The sequence below is a fragment of the Barbus barbus genome, assembly GCF_936440315.1.
Source record: "Barbus barbus genome assembly, chromosome: 40".
In the NCBI taxonomy this organism is placed as follows: Eukaryota; Metazoa; Chordata; class Actinopteri; order Cypriniformes; family Cyprinidae; genus Barbus; species Barbus barbus.
The window spans coordinates 11,956,507-11,978,845 of record NC_136718.1 but is presented as its reverse complement, the minus strand read 5'-3'; the positions used below and the strand labels follow the sequence as shown (position 1 = coordinate 11,978,845).

Sequence of the window (22,339 nt, the reverse complement as noted above, 5' to 3'; positions counted from 1 at the left end):
GATTGAAAAAAAACAGTGCCAGGCAGTGCCATGCCTGTATCAATTTGAGTCTTGTTAAAGATTTAAATCCCTGCCGCCAAGATCCTCAATCGGTCACAGACTATGGAAAGTGAAGTTTAAATCTATGGGGTGGCTGGATTTATTCACACACGTTAAAATATTTATTTGAAGCTTCTTTCTTTTCAGATTCTTATTTACAGCATTATTTTAATAGGCTGTATATTAATTTATTGGGAGAAAACTGGTAGTTTTATGTGAAATCAAAGATTTGAGCACCCCCATTTAGCCAAAATGGCATGATCATAACACCCACGAATATTCGACTGTGAGATTGGGAGTCGAATCAGGCTCCTCCTATCGAAGCATCGAATCATCAACTATTCGGGGTCACCCCTAAAACATTTACACCACTTTCAAAAAATAAATAAATAATAATAATAATGATTCTTCATACAGCCATCAAATAGAAAAATTAAAAAAATACAATTGTCATGAGGGTCTAGTGTCCTGTTTTAATGTCACATGACAGTAACATGAATTCCTGCATGTTGATTTGATTTGGTGGATTAAGGTTAACAAACAGCTGCTTTTTAAGTAATCATAATTAAATTTTAAATGAGACTTTTAAGACTGAAACTTTTGTTTATTTTAGAAGTATATTCAAGTATCCTTATAATTTGAAATTTGAATGAGTAATGCACATCTTGAAAACCTGCTATAAAGGTCCACAGGGCCTGTAGACTGTGAAAGTCTGAAGAACAAAGTGGCTGTTGAGTGTGAGAGAGTAGAGGACAGACTCATGAAATCCTGGTTCCCCAAAGTTATTCACCTGCTCACCAGCAAAGAGACTGTGCAGAAAGTCAAACCCAAAAAACTTGACTCCTTTTACAACTGTGCCTCAACGCTTTTATCCAATCAGGTGAGCTGAGTATTATTTGTCACACAGTTTTATATCTGCTGTCATTGTCAATGCAACTTTTTTCCAACTATTGATGTTTTGATGTTGACTAAGGATAATGGAATAATTGGTTTTGTTTACCCCTTTTTAGCTAAAGGCACTAGTTGAGAGGAGTGTGATGGCATTTGTCAGCTTGTTTGATCCCCTCAACATCAGCAAGCTTCCCCTATTCAAGATGGACTTAATATTTGATGATGAGAAGATGGATTTTTATCCTAATTTTCGTGATCTAGAGGAGGCTGTGCTTGAAATTGCAAACCTGATCAGCAATACTGTGCAGGTTGGGAAATATATTGATGTGCAGTTGTGTTGCACAATTATTTTGACTATGTGAATCAGATCGGATTAGTTTATGTGCTCAGGTTTGATATTAAGTCCTGCCTGTCCCACAGAGAGTGCAGACGGTCCAGGCATGGCTAGCAGAGGGCCACATTTCTGTAGTGGATGCCAAGCTCCCAGATCATGTTCAGATGTGGGCACAGACCACTCTTAGGAATGCTGTAAGAATAAACTTGGATGGACCTGCCAAACACTTCCAGAGCTATGGTAAGCAAAACCCAAATCACCCTAGCAACACCTTAGCAACCACATATTAATGGGTTAAAACCACATAGAACAATGTGTAATGTGTTTTGCGACTCTGTTATTCTGCTCAATTACATGAATATTGTTTAGTTGACAGCTATGACTGGTTAGTCAATGGGACGGCACAGGCTCAAGTGGAAACATTAATGGAAGAAGAGCATTCTTTTGATGAGTACACCAAGGTCAGCTTATGTTTAATTCAATATATTATATACACTACTGTTCAAATATTTGAGGTTGGTAAGATTGTACTTTTTTATGTTTTTAAAAGAAGTTTCTTATTCTTACCAAGACTGCATCTATTTAACCAGAAATACAGTAAAAAGTGTTATTGTGAAATATTATTACAATTTCAAATAAATGTTTTCTTTTTTAATATATTCTAATTTAATTTAATCTAATTCTAGTCTAATTGAATTTATTTTATGTAATTTTATTGATGATGGAAAGTTCAGAAGATTACATTTTAATATAATTTTTTAAAGTCCTAATTAATTACGTTCAAAAGAAAAAATCTTTCTTACCCCAAAGTTTTGATTGTATTTTTACTTATACTAAGGTGTCTGTATAATTTTCTTGTGTTTAATCTGTTTACTACATGTCTGTGTGTTCATATATCACATGTCAGCAAGTGGAGCGGTTTCGGGCATTGTCGCAAGAGATATCTGGTCTTCCCTCTCTGATCCATTTTGACATGGTACAACTGGACTGTGAGGAGCTCAAGGAAGGACTTGCAAAGAAAGCGAACACCCTTTCCGAAATCATTGTGGGGAAGCTTGTTAGCTCACACCATCAATGCAGTTTTCAGTAAGTTCAGTGCTCGAGTTGTTTTGCTAATGTATTAGGAACAGTTCACTCCAAAATAAACATTCTATCATCATTTATTCACCCTTTTATGTCCTCTAAAACCTGTGTGACATTTTTAGATGAACTATCCCTTTGTCTAATTTCTCTTTAAATCTGCAATGTATATATTTGAATTTTTTTTCAGGATTTGTAAAGAGTTTGAGGCTATTCGGGACAGGGCTTTGAAAGTGCCTGAAACAACAGAGGACATGATGGAAATGATTACTTACATTGATCAGGTGAAAACCAAGGGAATAGAGGAGCTCAACAATAGAATAATGGTGGGTACCTCAGAACTATTTCTTTTTAAATGGTTTTACTGTGAATACTGTGTAATAACTTTTTATATTACTTTTTGTAGGAAGCACAACATAGGATGAATTATTTGATGGATGTACATATTTTTGATGCAGAGCATCTTGAACTGAATGCCACAGTACTGCTCTGGCCGCAAAACATTTACCCGATCTTCGAGCAAAGTGATGAGGTGATATTTTGAAAGGACATACAGTAAATCAAACATATAAACTTGTTTCTGTTAGAAGGACTTATACACTCTGTTGTTGAAGGTGATGGAAGAAGCCAAGCAAAAGGGTCAACAAGAACTTCAAGGTCGAAGAGAGAAGCTTCTTCTAGAGCTAGAGAAAGTAGGCCGCAGGATGGAGGAATTTTCACAATGCTCTGAACTCGATATGATGCAACAGGTATATTACAAACTGAAATCTTCCGTTTATTTGTCCAGTTAAAATAACAGTTCACCTAAAATGAAATTTTTTGTCGGCCAAATCATCTACTCAGTCACATTATTTAAATCCCACATTATTTCTTTCTTTTATGAAACACAAATGGATAAATGGATTTTTGGGCTAAACTATTTATTTGACCTGATCTGGCATGATTACTTGACTTCTGAAAGAAATCAGTGATTTATATTGTAATACTTCCTCTCCTTTCCAGTATGCTTCTGATGTGAGAACGGTGCAGAAAAGAATTCAGGACATTGAGGAATCAATTATCTTTATCAACAAAGAAGAAGCCCTTTACAAATGGGACGAAACCTCATACCCAGAGGTGGAGGTGATCAAGGAATCTATTGAGCCCTATCAGAAGCTCTTCAATTTGGTTCTGAAATGGCAACGCACAAGAAAGAGGTTTGTGGAATCATATTCTCCTTATCCAGTTATTATAATGGATCACCTAGTCTTCACTATTTTCAGACAGAGTTTCTTTTTTTTCTCCAAGAACTTGATTTATTTGATAAAGAATGACATCTTATCCTGTCGTCTGAGTGTAGATGGATGGACGGGTCTTTCTTGGATTTGAACGGTGAGAGTATAGAGCTGGAGGTTGAGGAGTACTTCAGAGAAATATACAAGATGCAGAAGTTCTTCCAGCAGAAACAGAAGAAGGCAGAGCAAGAAAAGGAGAAAATAGCAGGTCTAAAGAGGAAGCCCAAAGAGGAGGAGGACAAACAGGAGAGTGCCACTATTCTCATTTGCACCGGTGTTGTGGAGCAAGTCAAAGAGTTCAAGGTAGTGTTTACATCCTATAGATTGAAGGGTTAGTTCATACAAATATGAACAATTAACCGTTTTCATGGAATTATCACATCATTTAGATTTTTGGGCGAATTGTCCCTTTAAAATTATTTCCTATTCTTAGGAGTACATTCCATTAGTGTCCATCCTGTGTAATCCCGGCATCAGACCTCGACACTGGGAGCAAATGTCAGAAATTGCAGACAATGACTTGACCCCTGACTCTGGAAGCACGCTGCGCAAAATCCTTAAACAGAACCTCACCCCATACCTGGAACTGTTTGAGAACATCAGTGCAGGAGCCAGCAAAGTAATAACACTGTGAATCAACACCTGTATGATTTATTGCAGTTCCTGTATGCAGTTATATGCCATAAAGAGACAAAACACCTCACATCTTTTTGGAAATTGCTCACTTTCAGGAATTCGCACTGGAGAGGGCCATGCAGAATATGGTAGAGGTTTGGGATACGGTGTCATTTCATTATCATCCATATAGGGACACCGGCGTGTCCATCCTGTCCTCTGTGGATGAGATTCAAACCATGCTGGATGACCAGATAGTGAAAACCCAAACTATGAGAGGCTCTCCTTTCATCAAGCCTTTCGAGACAGAAATTAAGGTGAGATTGTGCTTGAGGGATGGGCATTTCAAGAAACGAGAAACCAGTTACTCGAGAATTAAAATGTATATTTAGTTTTATCCACAAATGTGAACCAATATTACAAACGGTTTCAAAATAAGTTTTAAAAATAGCTAAAAGTATGCTTTAAGTTTTCTTGATCATTGGCAAGGAATAGTGAGCAAGGTTTGTTGTTTTAAACCAGACCTGGGAGGAACGTTTGATCCGTATCCAAGACACTATAGATGAGTGGCTGAAGGTGCAACATCAGTGGCTATACCTTGAGCCCATCTTCAGTTCTGAGGATATAATGAAGCAGATGCCTGAGGAGGGCCGTCTCTTCCAGATTGTAAACAAACACTGGAAGGAGGTCATGATGCACTGTGTGAAGGACCCAATGGTGATGACATATACTTAATACAAACAATAAAATAATTGGAAGTTCAGAAATAATTTTGCTTATGTTCTAGCTTATTTCTCATTTATTGGGTTTTTATGTTTGAAAAAACTAATACCAATAATCCTTCCATTTTCACAGGTTTTAGCTGCTACTTCTCTGCCTGGTTTGTTTGAAAAACTGCAAGAGTCCTACATTCTCCTTGAGAACATTATGAAGGGCTTGAATGCATATCTTGAAAAGAAAAGATTGTTTTTTCCACGGTAATATATTTAAAATTTTGCATGTTATAAGCTATAAAGCTTTTTTCAATTTTTAAAACAAGCAATTCATGTAGATTTAACTGTAAACTGCAACTAAAAGCATGCTGTTTGATCATTCTGACCAATTCTGGCACAACAACACTGACTTAACCAATGATGTTAGTTTGGGACAGGGCTAACTTTTTTTTTTGACCAGTGGTAGACAGCATACTTGGAAACTTTTTATATTTTATTTTTCGTTTCATTTTTTCGTTTTAGTAATTTTAATATTTCAGCTTAAACTTATTTATTTCAGTTATTTACCAAAGCAACATTTCTCCTTTTTTCTGCTAATATTTGTATTTTACTTCAAAAAAACTATTTTAATAATTGCTTAATTTTAATAACAACACTGCACACTTTACCTCTAAGTTAGTACATTGTGCCATAGTTTCGAACTGTCATGCCATATATCCTCAATGTTGTTCATTGTATTTCCTTTTCACACTCTGTAGATTCTTTTTCCTGTCAAATGATGAGATGCTGGAGATTCTCTCAGAAACCAAAGATCCCACGCGAGTGCAGCCTCACTTAAAGAAATGTTTTGAGGGCATCGCCAAACTGGACTTCCTGCCTAACTTGGACATCCAGGCCATGTACAGCAGTGAGGGGGAGCGTGTGGAGCTCATCCAGCTGATCTCCACGTCTGAGGCACGAGGAGCTGTGGAGAAGTGGCTGGTGCAGGTGGAAGACATCATGCTGAGAAGCATCAGGGATGTGATCAATCGCTCCAGACTGGTAAGACTCAAGTTCCCATTTGTATTTTTTTGTGTCAACTTTTGGTCTTTATTACTTTTAATGCACCAGGTTACTGTCTTGAATGTGTTCAGGCTTATCCAGAGGTTAAAAGGAGTCAGTGGGTACGTGACTGGCCTGGACAGGTGGTCCTCTGTACCTCACAGATGTACTGGACGCTGGAGGTGCATGAGGCCATCAGGAGTGGTGCTAATGTAAGGAAACCACTTTGAATATCAGCGGACCATTGGATTCTGTTTACTGTGTACCTGAGATATTGATCTGAATGATTTCATAGGGTCTGAAGAACTACCATGAGCAGCTGCAGAATCAGCTGAATGATATAGTGGAGCTGGTGAGGGGGAAGCTATCCAAGCAGACACGCACCACTCTGGGGGCCCTAGTGACCATAGATGTGCATGCCAGGGATGTAGTCATGGAGATGATAGAGAAAGGTTCTCGTTTTGCTTTGATATTATGAATTTTGAAAAAGCATTCTTCAGTCTTGTGAAGAAATTATTTAAAACAAAAAAAAGTTCCATCGTTATTTGACTTACTGTATTGTACAGTTTGTTCTTTTTCTTTTAAAAACTTTTAACTTTCAATATCCATTTCAGGAGTTTCTAGTGAGACAGATTTCCAGTGGCTTGCTCAGCTACGTTACTATTGGGCTGGCGACAATGTCCGTGTCCGCATTATAAACTGTGATGTCAAGTATGCTTATGAATATCTTGGAAACTCTCCTCGCTTGGTCATCACACCGTTAACAGACAGATGTTACCGAACTTTGGTATATTAAATGGCAAATTTATTTTATGCTATTTATTATGCTTTGCTATTATGCTATGAGAATACAGAAAATACTCAGTTGTGACAATTTATTTATTAAATGTGAAACAATAATCAAACTAACACTAATCATGCCAGCAACATATTTATTATGTTTGAGGCATAATCATTTTCTTTTCTGATATCTGGTTTATTGTGCTCTTTTAAAGATTGGAGCATTTTATTTAAATTTGGGTGGAGCTCCTGAAGGACCCGCAGGCACAGGCAAAACCGAGACCACCAAAGATCTGGCCAAAGCCCTTGCTGTGCAGTGTGTAGTGTTTAACTGCTCAGATGGCCTTGACTACCTAGCCATGGGGAAGGTGAGAAGGTCTCATTTCAAATGAAGAGCTAGAATTATGTTCAAGGACTTGTCAAAGCTCAGAAACTTTAGCATGGTCATCTCTTGCACTCAGATTTCATTAGGCTAAAATCATCAGTTTATCTATCATAAATAAATAACATATAAACTCTTATCTTGAGTCAATGTTTGCCTGAATATTATTTTCTAGTTTTTCAAGGGTTTGGCGTCTTCTGGTGCCTGGGCATGCTTTGATGAATTTAACCGGATTGAGTTAGAGGTGCTGTCTGTGGTGGCTCAGCAGATCCTGTGTATTCAGAGAGCCATCGAAATGAAACTTGAGTATTTTGACTTTGAGGGCACAGAGTTACGCCTCAACCCCAACTGTTTTGTGGCCATCACCATGAACCCTGGATACGCTGGCCGATCTGAACTCCCTGATAATCTCAAGGTGTTTTTGTTTGTGTGTGTATTATGGGTAACTTGTTTTATTAAGATCAAGTTATCTAACATGGCTTTAACTGTACTGTTCTGTTTTCATGTTACTCTTGTTTAGGTCTTGTTTAGAACAGTGGCCATGATGGTGCCTAACTATGCACTGATCGCTGAGATCTCCTTGTATTCGTATGGCTTCCTCAATGCTAAGCCTCTCTCAGTGAAGATTGTGATGACCTACAGACTGTGCTCTGAGCAGCTGTCTTCTCAGTTCCACTATGACTATGGGATGAGGGCCGTTAAAGCAGTGCTGGTGGCTGCTGGAAACCTCAAACTCAAATTTCCAGATGAAAATGAGGATATGCTTGTAAGTTAATGAAATGGAAGTCTAGGTAACCCAGTGTCTTATACCAAAAGCTGGTTAAAATCAGATACATTACCCTCATTCTGTTTGTAGCTTCTACGGTCCATCAAGGATGTAAATGAACCCAAGTTTCTCTCCCATGATATCCCTCTTTTCAATGGAATCACTAGTGACCTGTTCCCAGGAATTTCACTACCTGTGGCAGATTATAAGGTACACTTTGCTTAATGCTGCTTGTTTATTTTTTAATTTAGATTTGTAATGATAAATAGCATATTTTAATTACATTTTGTTCATATGCAATAGTTATTCCTGGAATGTACTCAAGAGTGCTGCAAAAATCACAATGTGCAACCTGTAAAGGTTTTCCTGGACAAAATGATTCAAACTTATGAGATGATGATAGTTCGTCATGGGTAAGTTGGTTTTTTCCTTTCCAATAACATTTAAACTGGTAATGTAAAACATGCAAATCTAAAATTTTATAAAATTTTATTTTACAGTAATATTATAATACTTTTATCAGTGTACATTTACATGGTGATCTACTGGCTGTAAAGTTATAATATGTATTATATAACAATAAGAAGCAAAACATACATTGAAAGTGATGTAATTTGTTTTTGTTGCTCAATCAAACAAGAGGATTTTCATACATTAGAAACACTGGAACAAACAATAAAATATTCTGTTAAAATATTCCATAGGTTCATGCTTGTTGGAGAACCATTTGCTGGAAAAACCAAAGTACTTCATGTTCTTGCTGATACTTTGACCCTGATGAATGAGAGGGGCTATAATGAAGAAGAAAAAGTTGTGTATGAAACTGTCAATCCTAAATCTATAACGATGGGCCAAGTGTTTGGTCAGTTTGATCCTGTGTCCCATGAGGTAGGAGCTTGGTTTCTGCATCAGATTATAAAAGGCAACAGTTTGTTTATTTGTGTTTTTTTTTACTTGTGCATTTTTGTTTTATCAGTGGACAGATGGGATTGTGGCAAACACCTTTCGAGAATTTGCCTCAAGTGACACCCCAGACAGGAAATGGGTGGTGTTCGATGGCCCCATAGACACGCTTTGGATTGAGAGCATGAACACTGTGCTGGATGACAACAAAAAGGCAAGTTAACGTTATTTTAAGAGCATATCTTCCTATCATGTAAATAACCTGTAGATCAGGGATGGTCAACTTCGGTCCTGGAGGGCCACTGTCCTGCAGAGTTTAGCTCCAACCCTAATCAAACACACCAGCTAATCAGGGTCTTCAAGATCAGTAGAAAGCTACAGGTAGGTGTGTTTGATTAGGGTTGGAACTAAACTCTGCAGGACAGTGGCCCTCCAGGACCGAAGTTGCCCATCCCTGCTGTAGATAATAACAAAAATTTTGTGTAATTTTAGCTATGCCTCATGAGTGGGGAGATTATCCAGATGTCCAATCAAATGAGTCTGATTTTTGAGGCCATGGATCTGTCACAAGCCTCTGTGAGTCAGCCTGTCTCCATATTTAATATTAAACCTAAGCACGATCCATATACGAAGCATATTCAAAACCACTTCAGCCTTCATTATCCGTACTGTACTAACAATTTCTAATTCCTGAAATAGCCAGCCACAGTGAGTCGTTGTGGAATGATCTACATGGAGCCGTCTCAGCTAGGATGGACTCCTCTGGTGCTATCATGGATGAAAACGCTTCCTGACCCACTTCAGTCACAAGACAATTCCACACTACTGCAGCAGCTCTTTGAGTGGTTACTTCCTCCTGCGCTTGTTTTATTACGCAAACAGTGTCGGGTAATTGTTTTACATTATGAATTGCTTATAGCATAACCGCAATAGATTATATTTGATCTTAGACATTGTTAACAAATCAGTCAGAGCTCATTGAGTTTAATATTCCAGGAGGTCATTCCTACCAGCAACAGTAATACTGTTGTGTCTCTCACACGACTCTTTGAGATGCTGCTGACTGGGCCTTTAGATGAAGATCCAGGGAACAAAAATATACGCACATGGATCATGGTAATTATTCATTTAAAAGGTACAATGTACAACTCATCAGAATCCAGTTAAATTTGTAAACGTGGATTATTCTGGCCTATGCAGGCAGCTTTTGCCTTTGCCCTGGTGTGGTCTGTCGGTGGATGCTGTGATACAGACAGCTGCAGTCGATTTGATCAGTTTTTGAGAGAAATAATTTCAGGAAAGGCAGAAAACTACCCCATACCTGCTGCTGTGTCTAAATGGGAGTGTCCATTCGAAGAGAAAGGTCTTGTCTATGACTACAGTTATGAGGTTGGTATATAGTAGTGCAGTAGTATGAGAATTTGAGAGATATTACTCTGGAAAATGACTCTTTTCACTTCAAATTAGTTCAAAGGAAAAGGTCGTTGGGTTCACTGGAATGAGTCCATCAGAAATGCACCATTAGGTGACAAGAATACCAAAGTACAGGACATCATTGTTCCCACAATTGACACTGTACGATATACTTACTTAATGGATCTCTGCATTCAGTATGGGATGTAAGTATTCTATTTTAACATCTTGACAAACATTAGACCAGTGGTTATTGAGGGGAGAAAGAAATATGATTTGTTTTTTTAAGGTTACATCTTGATTTTGTTTTTTCAAGCATTTTAATTTACATTAGAGTTGCATTATTTTAATATGTTAATAATAATTTATTAATTTGAATACTTTTAAGTCATCCTGCAACTACTTTGGAAGTTTGCTGAACCCTTGCATTAACTCATATCTTCTTTTAAACTTGATATTTAAGCTACTCATTTTAATTTGTATTATTGCATTGACCCAAAATTGTTAATTTTTTTTCTTGTTTTTCACTTTGATTTAGGCCTCTTTTGCTTGTCGGCCCCACAGGCACAGGAAAGTCTGTTTATGTGAAAGAAAAACTAATGAACAATCTCGACAAAGAACTCTTCCTTCCCTTCTTCATCAACTTCTCAGCTCGCACCAGTGCCAATCAGACTCAGGTAACCAACAGGATACTTCCCACTCGCCGTACAGTGAATATGTTGAAATGAATTTTCAGTAGTATTTTTCTATAACACAAGTGCTCTCTTTATCCTTTAGAACATTATTATGTCCAGACTAGACAAGAGGCGAAAGGGAGTGTATGGACCTCCCATGGGAAAGAAATGCATCATCTTTGTGGATGACATGAATATGCCAGCAAAAGAGGTGTTTGGTGCACAACCCCCAATTGAGCTGCTTCGTCAGTATTTTGACCATGGGAACTGGTAAATGAAAACTTTATACACTATAAATCAGTTATCTGTTCTAGTCTTTTTACTCTTTGCTCTTATGTGCTGTTATAGAGCTGAGCTTATAGAACTCTGTAATAGAGTCCTTATGTTGTAGGTATGACCTTAAGGACACCTCAAAAATCATCCTTACGGACCTGCAACTGATCTCTGCCATGGGTCCCCCTGGTGGTGGGAGGAATGCAGTTACTCCTCGTTTTCTACGACATTTTAACATGTGCAGCATCAACTCATTCAGTGATGAGACCATGGTGCGCATTTTCTCTAATGTTGTGACCTTTTACCTCCGGACCAATGACTTCCCATCTGACTGCTTCCCGATTGGCAATCAGATAGTCACTGCAACACTTGAGGCAAGTCATGTGATACATACAGTATACATATATACAGTACCATTCAAAGGTTGGAAAGGTTTTTTTTAAAAGTCTTTTATTCTCATAAAGAAACACATAATTTTGTGATATTCTACAATTTAACTGTTTTCTATTTGAATATATTTTAAAATGTAATTTATTCTTGTGATTTATTGCATCCTTGCTGAATAATATTAATTACTTTCTTTTAAAAAAGCAAAAGCTTACTTAACCTAAACTCTTAAATGGTATACTGTATATTGGTATGTAATTCCATTGTTTATTCTTTTCTGTATCGATTTATATAGTCTAATTCTGTGTTCTGTATGAAACAGGTTTATAAAAAGGCTATAGAAAATCTCCTTCCCACACCAGCTAAGTCTCATTACACTTTCAACCTAAGAGATTTCTCACGAGTGGTGCAGGGCTGCCTGCTACTGAAGAAGGAATCACTTGCAAACAAGCGAACGATGATCAGGCTTTTCGTACACGAATTGTACCGCATCTTCTATGATCGCCTTGTGGATGACCAGGACCGAGCCTGGCTCTTCTCACTCATAAACAATATTGTGAAGGAGCACTTCAAGGAAAACTTTGACACAGTCTTTGAACATCTTAAGGATGGTAACAAACCTGTACGTTAACGACTGTAATTTATCAGTAATGACAGTATGTATCTTAATATCATAGGCAATTTTCTAAAATAAATGTGTCAACAAAATGAATATATTTTTAATTAAAAATATTAATTTAATAGGACAAAAATACTGTCTTGCATTCCAGTGATGAATACAAAGTCATTATTGATCATATGAAACCAAAATGGTTAGTTTTTTGTGTTGTTTTCCTCAGATTGGTGAGGAGAATATGCGGAATTTGTTGTTTGGAGATTATATGACCCCTGACGTGGATGAAAGTGAGAGGCTGTATGCAGAGGTTCCCTCCATGGAGCGCTTTAGTGAGGTGGTAGAAGCCTATCTGGAGGAGTACAACCAAACCCACAAGAACCGCATGAACTTGGTCATATTCCGGTAACTTTTAATAAGCTGTTTATGCTTTAGTGCATGATGCCACATACTGCAATTCTCCAACAGGAATCATCTTAAATGAATAGTCCACCCAAAAATGAGCATTCTGTCATCATTTACTCACCATCATGTCATTCCAAAACTGTATGCTTACTTGTTTTAGTGGAAAGCAAAAGAAGGCATTTTGATGATTGTTGATAACCAGGCAGGTTTGGTTCTCATTGACTTCCATAGCATTTTTTGTCCATACAGTGGAATTTAATAGAAACCGAGACTGTTTAACTACCAACGTTCTTCGAAGTATCTTTTTATGTGTTCCACAGAAGAAAGAAATTATTTCCCTTGAAATTCTCTCCCTTGTTCATTTGTGCAGTTATGTCCTGGAGCACCTGTCCAGGATCAGCCGTGTGTTAAAACAGCCTGGGGGAAATGCTTTGTTGGTTGGTGTTGGAGGCAGTGGCCGTCAATCCATCACCAGGCTTGCCACTTTTATGGCTAATATGACTTTGTTCCAGCCTGAGATCTCCAAAAGCTATGGCATGAATGAATGGAGAGATGATCTGAAGGTATGGGTGTAATTACACAAAATTAACATTTTTCATTATTTACTCACCATCATGTCATTCCAAACCTGTATGCTGTTATTGTTTCTGTGAAGCTCAAAAGTAGGATTTTTTTGATGAATCTTCATGCAGCTCTAATCCATGTGACAATTTGTTGCAACCGGGGGATGTCAAAAAAACACCATTAAAGCACCATAAAATTAATAAATACGACTTGTGTGCAATATTCCAAGTGTTCATTACAATATTTTTGGAGCTTGACAGCCCCTGGTCACTTTGAACTGCTGTATGGAAAAGAGCAACATGAAGATATTTAGAAGGCAAATGTGCCCACTAATGGATTTTGTGTTGTCTAGCGCCTGATGAAGAATGCTGGAGTAAAGGGCCAGAAAATGGTCTTCCTGCTCACTGATGCTCAGATAAAGGATGAAGCCTTTTTAGAAGATGTGGACAGCATTTTAAACACAGGAGAGGTACCAAACATCTTTGCTGTGGATGAAAAGCAAGAAATTATGGAGGTAAGTTACAAGTATCATATATAAACTCGTTATTGATGTGTAGAGACCTATATTGTAAGAATATTTTATTTTATAATTTTATTTTTCAGTGTATTTTTCTCTGTATCCTCTTCAGGCTGTACGCCCCATTGCTCAAGCTGGGAATAAAAATTTGGAGTTCAGCCCTCTGGCTCTATTTGCGTATTTTGTGACTCGCTGCAGAGAGAACTTACATATAGTAGTGGCCTTCAGCCCAATAGGAGATGCCTTCCGAAATCGCCTGAGACAGTTCCCTTCCCTGATTAACTGCTGCACCATAGATTGGTTTCAGGTGAGGTTGGCTCGAACATGGAAGAGATGGTTGAGCATTTACTTGTTGTGTTTGGAGAAACTAAGAAACTGTGTTTTTTTTAATTAACTGTGTCTATTTATGTTATAATATAAAAATGACCAAAACCAGTTTTGAATATAAACCTACTCTGAAAGTGAAGTCACAGTTTCGTTTCTGATCTCCCCAGCCATGGCCTGAAGAGGCTTTGGAGCGAGTCGCTAATAAGTTCTTGGAGACACTGGAGCTGAGTGATCTTGAGCGACAGGAAATCGTGCCAATCTGCAAGACTTTCCACACTTCTGCTATTGATCTATCTCACAGGTATGATGTTTATATCACAATTAGTATTTCTAGGAAAATTCAGGAGAGTGACAGAACAATTTATTTTACTTGTGCTTGTAGAACACAATTATTTATAAAATTATGCAATCTTTGCAGGTTTTTGTCAGAGCTGGGCCGCCATAACTATGTGACTCCCACTTCTTACTTGGAACTCATAGCTGCCTTCAGACTTCTTCTCACTCAAAAACGAGACACTGTTATGAGTGCTAAAAACAGATATACAAATGGATTGGACAAACTGGCCTTTGCAGAGTCTCAGGTAATGTGTTAGGAATAATGTAGAGAAAAAATAGCAGATAAACATATCTGAAAAGGGACATATTATGCCCCTTTTTACAAGATGTAAAATAAGTCTCTGATGTCCCCAGAGCGTATATGTGAAATTTTAGCTCAAAATACCCCAGAGATCATTTTTTATAGCTTGTTGAAATTGCCACTTTTAGGGTATGAGCCAAAACGCACTGTTTTTGAGTATGTTGCTTTAAATGCAAATGAGCTGTTGCTCCTGGAGAAGAGGGCGGAGCTTCATGAGTACAAGCGCCAGCATTAGCAGTGCTAGCCTTTGCAAAACAACATTCCACTATTAGTACAAGCCTGTTATCTTTACAGAAAACATACTCTGTTTCAAAGTCAGTCATCTGATTATACTGTGCATAATAAATTCACGTTTATGAATTACACAGATGGTGGGATAAAAATAACAACATTAGCTGGTCTCATGCTATCACAAACTTTATAAGTCCCACTTCTGATTATGAGCTCAACAACTTCAAGCAATCAACTCGCATTGCTTTCATATGCAACTTTTAACTACCACATTCCTATTTAAGATCATTCTGGCGGCACTTGAAGGAAGCATCAGTGAAAACAGGCAGAGATCAAATTCAAATTCAAATTTTATTTGTCACATACATATACATACATAGTACGACATGTAGTGAAATGTATTGTACGACTGTCCATGATGATAGCTTTAGCAATTAGCCTTACAGAGTGCCAAGAAGTTCTTTCAGAAAGGCAATTTGGAAAACAAACGCGTGATACTTTGTCTGGAACTGACGTTCGCGCACAAAGTGTTGGTATTGATCCATAAACATTTAGGGGACTTTTACGATTTTTTTCGGGATATTTCCTTTGAGAATGAAATTTAACCACAAAAATATACGTGTCCTCTGCTCAGATGGGGGAGATCATGGTGACTTCTATGTTCATTAGTGCATCCCAAAACAATGCTTGTAATGCCTCTTTGGCGCTGACATTGTATATATCTCCAGTAATGGTGGACTGCAGCTTCTCACTCAGGGCTGTGTTTACGCTAATAGGGCAGAGAGCGTTACAAATGGGCAGGACTTTTTCCCCTCAGTGACGTGAACAGAGGGAGAATCTGAAACAGCTCGTTTGGAGAGACTGTTCATGATTTATTGGTTTTATAAAATGAGTGGGTGGATTTTTAACATTATAGACTGGTTGTTTTCACACACTGCGGCCACACAACTGTGTTCAAACACCTTATAAAAATGATTTTTCCATATAATAGTGCATATAATGCTAAAAATTGATCTTTTTTATAACCACATAGCCTTTTTAATCATGGTCAGTGAGGCAAATTTTTTTAATGCATTTATGCTGGTTTAGGTGAGTGAAATGAAGAAGGAGCTGGTGGACCTGCAGCCTAAACTAGAACAGGCTAAGATTGACAACACCAAAATAATGAAAGTAAGAAACATTGGCATCTATCTTACAGTACTGTGTTTAAAGCAAATGTTAATTTTGTACTACCACTGAATAGATTAATAGTGTTTCTGTTGTTCATATAGTAGTATTTCATGTATATTATCTTAATTTTGAGAAAGGTTTATCTGCATATTTTAGCTACATGTTTCTCTTCTCAGGTGATAGAGGTTGAGTCAGTGGAGGTTGAGGCAAAGAGCAAACTTGTCCGTGTGGATGAAGAAACAGCTACTCTAAAAGCAAATGAAGCCCAGGCTTTGAAGAATGAGTGTGAGAGTGACTTGGCCGAGGCCATCCCTGCACTGGAGGCTGCACTGACTGCCCTGGACACACTCAAGGTCAACTAAGTATTTTACATGGTGCTTTTCACACTATATCATAAGAAAGTCAGCATATTCAGACACGGGGAGAGTAATTTGAGTAATCATGTTTAACTTCATGCAAGGATGACAATTCAGTATGAAAATTAATTTAAGAAGGAAGACTTTGTAAGAAAGAAGAACTGTAATTTAGTATGCACTTTTCTCTATTATTTAATGAAAATAATATATTTAAATATTTTACAAAAAATTTAAAATGATAATTATCAAAAAAATATGTTAATCAGTTCATGCTAAATGCAGAATTGCAGAAATTTAATACTTAAGGATAGGGGTTTATATTGAACTCTACCCAGAATTTATCAATAAACAATATCAATAAAGCCCTATAATTATTCATGTATGATTAAATGTGGGAAATTGTGGTTTATAAAATTATAGATTATTATAAAAGGTGTGGGTTGATTTGTGATTTCAGCCAGCTGATGTGACCATTGTAAAATCAATGAAGAACCCTCCATCGGGAGTGAAGTTGGTGATGGCAGCGGTGTGTGTAATGAAGGACATCAAACCAGAGAAGATCAATGATCCTGCTGGAACTGGACAGAAGGTCAAAAGCGAGTCTAGACAGGTCACATGACAAGAGCTTTCTTTGTTTTTGTTTTTTTTGTGACAGCATGATATCTATTCTTATAGATTCTTGACTACTGGGGTCCAAGCAAGAAGCTGCTAGGGGATATGAATTTCCTTAGAGATCTGAAGGAGTATGACAAAGACAACATCCCTGTAAGTCTTTTTTTGTTATGTAGGGTGTGTACAGTAGGTTGTTTCATAACACTGTGGTTTATGTATTTTAATGGTGTTGTTTTGTGACAGGCTCAAGTGATGCATAAAATCCGGAGTGAGTACATGACCAACCCTGACTTTGACCCCACCAAAGTGGCCAAGGCCTCATCTGCTGCTGAGGGACTTTGCAGATGGATCACTGCAATGGAGGTTTATGACAGAATTGCAAAGGTAGATAGACCCTCATCTGTATCTCACACAAGTAGTTTCCATTATTAGGTAGTTACAAACAAATAGTTACGTTTTACTGTATGTTGTTTTTCTTTCCGTTTTCTTTCTTTTAATATAAGGAAATATATACTTTATATTGTTTCATACCTCTTGATGAGATTAAAATTATTTTCTCTCTTAGGTGGTGGCACCTAAGAAAGCCAACCTTATTGTAGCCCAGGAATCCCTGGCCACCACCATGGCCCTGCTAAACCAGAAGAGGGCGGAGCTAAAGGAGGTGGAGGATCGTCTGGCCTCACTGCAGAAGACTTTGGAGGAAAAGACTGAAGAGAAAGCTCAGTTGGAGTTCCAGGTGGACCTCTGTGCTCGCAAGCTGGAGAGAGCTGAGAAGCTAATTGGAGGTTTAGGAGGAGAAAAATCCAGGTTTCAATCAACTACAACCAAATCTTAGAAATCTATGCTGTTAGTTAATTCCTATATTTGAGCCAACAGAGTATGCGTTCCTGTATTTCTACACAGGTGGTCGAAAGCAGCCAATGACCTTCAGTGCACATATGATAACTTGACAGGTGATGTGCTAATATCTGCTGGTGTTATTGCTTACCTGGGAGCTTTCACTGCCAGCTTCCGCCATGACTGTACTAAAATGTGGGCCAAGCTCTGCAAGGTATTGCACTGCTCTTCTCAGTGAAGACTGGTTTTGTTTGCAAATTAATATTCAGTTTCATTTATTTAATGTTTCCGTTCTACTCAGTCCAAGAAGATCCCATCCTCTGATGACTTTTCTCTAAGTAAGACACTTGGAGATCCAATCAAGATCAGGGCCTGGAATATCGCTGGCCTTCCCACTGACAGCTTCTCCATTGATAATGGTGTTATAGTGAGCAACTCCAGAAGATGGTATGACTCAACAAAGCCAAATCATTTGGAAATCTTGTGTTACAAATAATGACAAGTCCTTTTTTCAGATTTTAGAAAGCATTGTTTTACCACCCGATTTTCTCTTTGCCAGGCCGTTAATGATAGATCCGCAGGGCCAGGCCAACAAATGGGTGAAAAACTCAGAACGGGAGCATAACCTGAATGTGGTCAAGCTAACTGATGCCGACTACATGAGAACACTTGAGAACTGCATCCAGTTTGGTACTCCACTGCTGCTGGAGAACGTAGGAGAGGAGCTCGACCCTTCCTTGGAGCCGCTGCTCCTCAAACAAGTTTTCAAGCAAGGTGTTTTACTTAAACAACTCTTTTAAATAAGTTATTGTTTAAAGATTATTTTCATTACATGATTAATTTGACTTTCAAAGAGGGTTTGAAAATCAAAGTGAGTTCCTGCTTTCATTTGTAGGGGGTGTGGACTGTATCAGATTGGGCGAGAGTGTGATTGAGTATTCGAGTGACTTCCGCTTTTACATCACTACAAAGCTGAGGAACCCTCATTACCTGCCTGAGCTAGCTACCAAAGTGTGTCTGCTTAACTTCATGATTACACCAGAGGGCCTTGAAGACCAGCTACTTGGCATTGTGGTAGCAAAAGAGAGGTGATTCTAATTTTATAATTTTATTCCTTTGGTTTCCTGAAAAATATAATTTGGAATTAGTGTCTTTGCCTGTAAGATAAAGTATTTATCTTCTGTTTTCCCTCAGGCCTGAATTAGAAGAGGAGAGAAATGCCCTGATTCTTCAGTCTGCAGCCAATAAGAAGCAGCTTAAGGAGATTGAGGACCAAATCCTGGAAACTCTGCAGTCTTCAGAGGGGAACATCTTGGAAGACGAGAGTGCCATCCAGATCCTGGATGCTGCCAAGATCATGTCTAATGAGATAACTAAAAAACAGCAGGTGTAGTGCATTAAAGAGCTGGTTTAGATGAAATCCCTTTCTTAACGCCATGATAGTTTCTGGTTTGACTTCTGCTTTTCTATGAACTTTCAGATTGCAGAGAAGACTGAGATTGAAATAGCTGAGTCGAGGGAAGGCTACAGAGCCATTGCTAAGCACTCCTCCATCCTCTTCTTCAGTATTGCAGACCTGGCCAACATTGACCCCATGTATCAATACTCTCTCAACTGGTTTGTCAACCTCTATGTCAACTCCATACATGACAGGTGGGAAATAACTGCACACGAGTTTAAACATTCTGCATCAATCATTTTTATTTGCATTTGCATTTATTGTGCATATGGATTTCACAGCAATAAATCAAAGAATCTAGAGAAGAGACTCAGATACCTGATTGATCATTTCACCTACAACCTGTACTGCAACGTGTGCCGTTCGCTGTTTGAGAAGGACAAACTCCTCTTCTCGTTCCTGCTCTGTTCTAACCTACTGCTGTAAGTTCAAACTTTAGTACAGTCTTGAACATTACTGGATAAAAGCAATGCTGTCGTATTATTGTCAAATTTCATAGAAACATGATGAAACTTATGTCCAAGTATATAGGGTCTTGATTGAATCTGTGCACTAAACTTGATCTTTCTAAGGGCTAAGAAGGAGATCGAGTACTCTGAATTTATATTCCTGCTCACTGGAGGTGTGGGTCTACAGAACAACGTCACCAACCCTGATCCAAGCTGGCTGCCTGACAAGAGCTGGGATGAGATCTGCCGGGCCAGTGATCTTCCTGCCCTTGAGGGCCTCAAGTATGAAGTCTCTGCTATGCCTTCTGAAATGACTGAAATGTTACATCTGCATGTTATATCAATGCTTTTGCAGCTGATACTGACACATTCTTTTGACTAAATATAGGGAGAGCTTCATTAAGGATCCTGAGAGTTTCCTGCCAATTTATGACAGCAAGGAGCCATACAACACAGCTTTACCCAAGCCCTGGTGTGATAAACTCAATGAACTTCAAAAAATGATCATTTACCGATGCCTTAGACCTGATAAAGTGAGTTCTCATTGAGTTTGAAATTGACATGTTCATATCATAGTAATTAAAAAGTAATAAATGCAGCACATCACTCACAGGAACATTTTTTTCCAGTTATTTTAATTTCACTTTATAATTTCTTCAAAGATTGAGCCAGCAATCAGCAAATTTGTGACTGACAAATTGGGAAAGAGATTTGTTGAACCACCTCCATTTGACCTCAGTAAGAGCTACGGTGACTCCAACTGCACCATTCCACTGGTGTTTGTACTCTCTCCTGGAGCAGATCCTATGGCTAGTGAGTGCTTTATTACTTCAGTTAAATAGGACAGTTAAACATTTCTCTTATTTAGAGTGTTCTTGATTTTTCATGAAATACATTTATGGTAAACTCGAGGTTGGATAACTACACAACTTCTAAAATCTGACAAGGTGATTGCCTAGAAAAAGTAAGTTTGGTGACCCCTGGTGGGAGTGCATAATATCAGCTTCCTTAGGTGTAAAACCTCTCAAGGATACAAGTCAAATACTACATTGAAACACAATTTTCCCCAATTTTTTAGGTCTGCTGAAATTTGCCAATGATAAGAACATGGGTGGCTCGCAGTTTAAATCTATCTCTCTGGGACAAGGCCAGGGTCCCATAGCAGTTAAGATGATCCGCTTTGCCATGAAGGAGGGCACTTGGGTGTGCTTACAGAACTGCCACCTGGCTGTGTCCTGGATGTCCACTCTGGAGAAGATCTGTGAGGACCTCAGCCCTGACACATGCCATCCAAACTTCCGTCTTTGGCTCACCAGCTACCCATCACCAATGGTACCCATGGGACACTTATATTGTACATCCCTTAATAAACAATTGTCTTTATCCTCTCTAAGGATATCCTCTCTATCAGTTTCCAGTTACCATCTTGCAGAATGGAGTGAAGATGACCAATGAGCCTCCCACTGGCTTGAGGTTAAACCTGTTGCAGTCGTATCTGTCAGATCCCATCTCTGACCCTGAGTTCTTTGCAGCCTGTCCTAACAAAGAGCTAGTGAGTAGAGTGACTGTCTGAAGTCTTATGTTGACTCTTCATCATGTTTTAGATATAAGAGCATTTTATTACTGACTTCTGTTTTATAGGTCTGGGAGAAGCTTCTGTATGGAGTTTGCTTCTTCCATGCTCTTGTCCAGGAGAGAAAAAAGTTTGGGCCACTGGGATGGAACATTTCTTATGGATTTAACGAGTCAGATCTGCGCATTAGTATCAGACAACTGCAGGTAAAGTGCTTGAATTTTCACCAGAGTGTATTTTGCACTACATGATGTATTATGGTTAATTGCATTAAAATAAAAATGTTAAATTAATAAATTGGCAGACTTATCTAAGGCTAATTTCATAACTAGCATTGTAAATACAATTAAATAATGTCTCATAGTACAAATAAAAAAATTCATATTCTAAGCTTTTCACTGTACACCAAATTTTTGTTGCTCAAGAAACATTTTTTATTATTATCGATGGTGAAAATGGTTGTGCTGCTTAATATTTGTAGAAACTGTGATGCAGAAGCACATTATTTGTTCAAAAGAACAGCATTAAAGGGATAGATCACCCAAACTTTCACCACTCAAAATTTAAATTTGATGTTTATCTGCTTACCCCAAGGGCATCCAAGATGTGGGTGACTTTGTTTTTTCAGTAGAACACAAACAAAGATTTTTAACTCAAACTGTTGCAGTCTGTCAGTCATATAATGTCAGTCAATGGTACTCACGGCTTTGAGAGAAAAAAAAACATACACAGACAAAACCAAATTAAACCCTGCGGGTCGTGACGATACATTGAGGTCTAAAGACTTGAAACGATTGGTCTGTGCAAGAAACTGAACAGTATTTATATGGTTTTTTACCTCTGATTCATTGCACAGTCCAACTGTCCTGAGCTCCTTCACACAACATCCTGCGCGTGACGCGTCTTCTTCTTGCTTTATGGAAGATCGCAGACTTATAAGTGCATTACCACCACCTATCTCTCAAATGGACCATTGACACTCTACAATCTCAATTAGGAGTGTCAATGGTCCATTTGAGAGATA

General features: G+C 38.2%; 1 protein-coding gene across 1 annotated transcript in view; it reads left to right on the top strand.

The window, feature by feature from the left end:
* Positions 1 to 22,339, top strand: part of dnah12 (dynein, axonemal, heavy chain 12) — a gene marked incomplete at its 5' end in the record, with an annotated part of 31,797 nt that overhangs the window by 6,012 nt on the left and 3,446 nt on the right. The window contains 59 exons of the mRNA XM_079400312.1: positions 724 to 919; positions 1,050 to 1,238; positions 1,351 to 1,504; positions 1,634 to 1,725; positions 2,172 to 2,350; positions 2,535 to 2,670; positions 2,751 to 2,876; positions 2,959 to 3,093; positions 3,347 to 3,540; positions 3,684 to 3,921; positions 4,052 to 4,237; positions 4,350 to 4,550; positions 4,756 to 4,950; positions 5,089 to 5,210; positions 5,705 to 5,987; positions 6,080 to 6,199; positions 6,283 to 6,439; positions 6,602 to 6,774; positions 6,983 to 7,135; positions 7,325 to 7,564; positions 7,670 to 7,915; positions 8,006 to 8,125; positions 8,219 to 8,328; positions 8,620 to 8,803; positions 8,892 to 9,032; positions 9,311 to 9,394; positions 9,518 to 9,706; positions 9,815 to 9,934; positions 10,019 to 10,207; positions 10,286 to 10,437; positions 10,770 to 10,908; positions 11,009 to 11,175; positions 11,297 to 11,552; positions 11,888 to 12,187; positions 12,405 to 12,583; positions 12,954 to 13,146; positions 13,500 to 13,661; positions 13,777 to 13,971; positions 14,159 to 14,292; positions 14,410 to 14,572; positions 15,949 to 16,029; positions 16,206 to 16,382; positions 16,843 to 16,974; positions 17,061 to 17,150; positions 17,241 to 17,381; positions 17,563 to 17,804; positions 17,901 to 18,048; positions 18,136 to 18,281; positions 18,394 to 18,608; positions 18,730 to 18,922; positions 19,029 to 19,221; positions 19,315 to 19,487; positions 19,575 to 19,715; positions 19,866 to 20,024; positions 20,131 to 20,275; positions 20,405 to 20,555; positions 20,821 to 21,074; positions 21,154 to 21,294; positions 21,384 to 21,521. Of these exons, the coding sequence (XP_079256438.1) occupies positions 724 to 919; positions 1,050 to 1,238; positions 1,351 to 1,504; positions 1,634 to 1,725; positions 2,172 to 2,350; positions 2,535 to 2,670; positions 2,751 to 2,876; positions 2,959 to 3,093; positions 3,347 to 3,540; positions 3,684 to 3,921; positions 4,052 to 4,237; positions 4,350 to 4,550; positions 4,756 to 4,950; positions 5,089 to 5,210; positions 5,705 to 5,987; positions 6,080 to 6,199; positions 6,283 to 6,439; positions 6,602 to 6,774; positions 6,983 to 7,135; positions 7,325 to 7,564; positions 7,670 to 7,915; positions 8,006 to 8,125; positions 8,219 to 8,328; positions 8,620 to 8,803; positions 8,892 to 9,032; positions 9,311 to 9,394; positions 9,518 to 9,706; positions 9,815 to 9,934; positions 10,019 to 10,207; positions 10,286 to 10,437; positions 10,770 to 10,908; positions 11,009 to 11,175; positions 11,297 to 11,552; positions 11,888 to 12,187; positions 12,405 to 12,583; positions 12,954 to 13,146; positions 13,500 to 13,661; positions 13,777 to 13,971; positions 14,159 to 14,292; positions 14,410 to 14,572; positions 15,949 to 16,029; positions 16,206 to 16,382; positions 16,843 to 16,974; positions 17,061 to 17,150; positions 17,241 to 17,381; positions 17,563 to 17,804; positions 17,901 to 18,048; positions 18,136 to 18,281; positions 18,394 to 18,608; positions 18,730 to 18,922; positions 19,029 to 19,221; positions 19,315 to 19,487; positions 19,575 to 19,715; positions 19,866 to 20,024; positions 20,131 to 20,275; positions 20,405 to 20,555; positions 20,821 to 21,074; positions 21,154 to 21,294; positions 21,384 to 21,521 (9,952 nt within the window). The remainder of the gene's footprint in view (positions 1 to 723; positions 920 to 1,049; positions 1,239 to 1,350; positions 1,505 to 1,633; positions 1,726 to 2,171; positions 2,351 to 2,534; positions 2,671 to 2,750; positions 2,877 to 2,958; positions 3,094 to 3,346; positions 3,541 to 3,683; positions 3,922 to 4,051; positions 4,238 to 4,349; positions 4,551 to 4,755; positions 4,951 to 5,088; positions 5,211 to 5,704; positions 5,988 to 6,079; positions 6,200 to 6,282; positions 6,440 to 6,601; positions 6,775 to 6,982; positions 7,136 to 7,324; positions 7,565 to 7,669; positions 7,916 to 8,005; positions 8,126 to 8,218; positions 8,329 to 8,619; positions 8,804 to 8,891; positions 9,033 to 9,310; positions 9,395 to 9,517; positions 9,707 to 9,814; positions 9,935 to 10,018; positions 10,208 to 10,285; positions 10,438 to 10,769; positions 10,909 to 11,008; positions 11,176 to 11,296; positions 11,553 to 11,887; positions 12,188 to 12,404; positions 12,584 to 12,953; positions 13,147 to 13,499; positions 13,662 to 13,776; positions 13,972 to 14,158; positions 14,293 to 14,409; positions 14,573 to 15,948; positions 16,030 to 16,205; positions 16,383 to 16,842; positions 16,975 to 17,060; positions 17,151 to 17,240; positions 17,382 to 17,562; positions 17,805 to 17,900; positions 18,049 to 18,135; positions 18,282 to 18,393; positions 18,609 to 18,729; positions 18,923 to 19,028; positions 19,222 to 19,314; positions 19,488 to 19,574; positions 19,716 to 19,865; positions 20,025 to 20,130; positions 20,276 to 20,404; positions 20,556 to 20,820; positions 21,075 to 21,153; positions 21,295 to 21,383; positions 21,522 to 22,339) is intronic.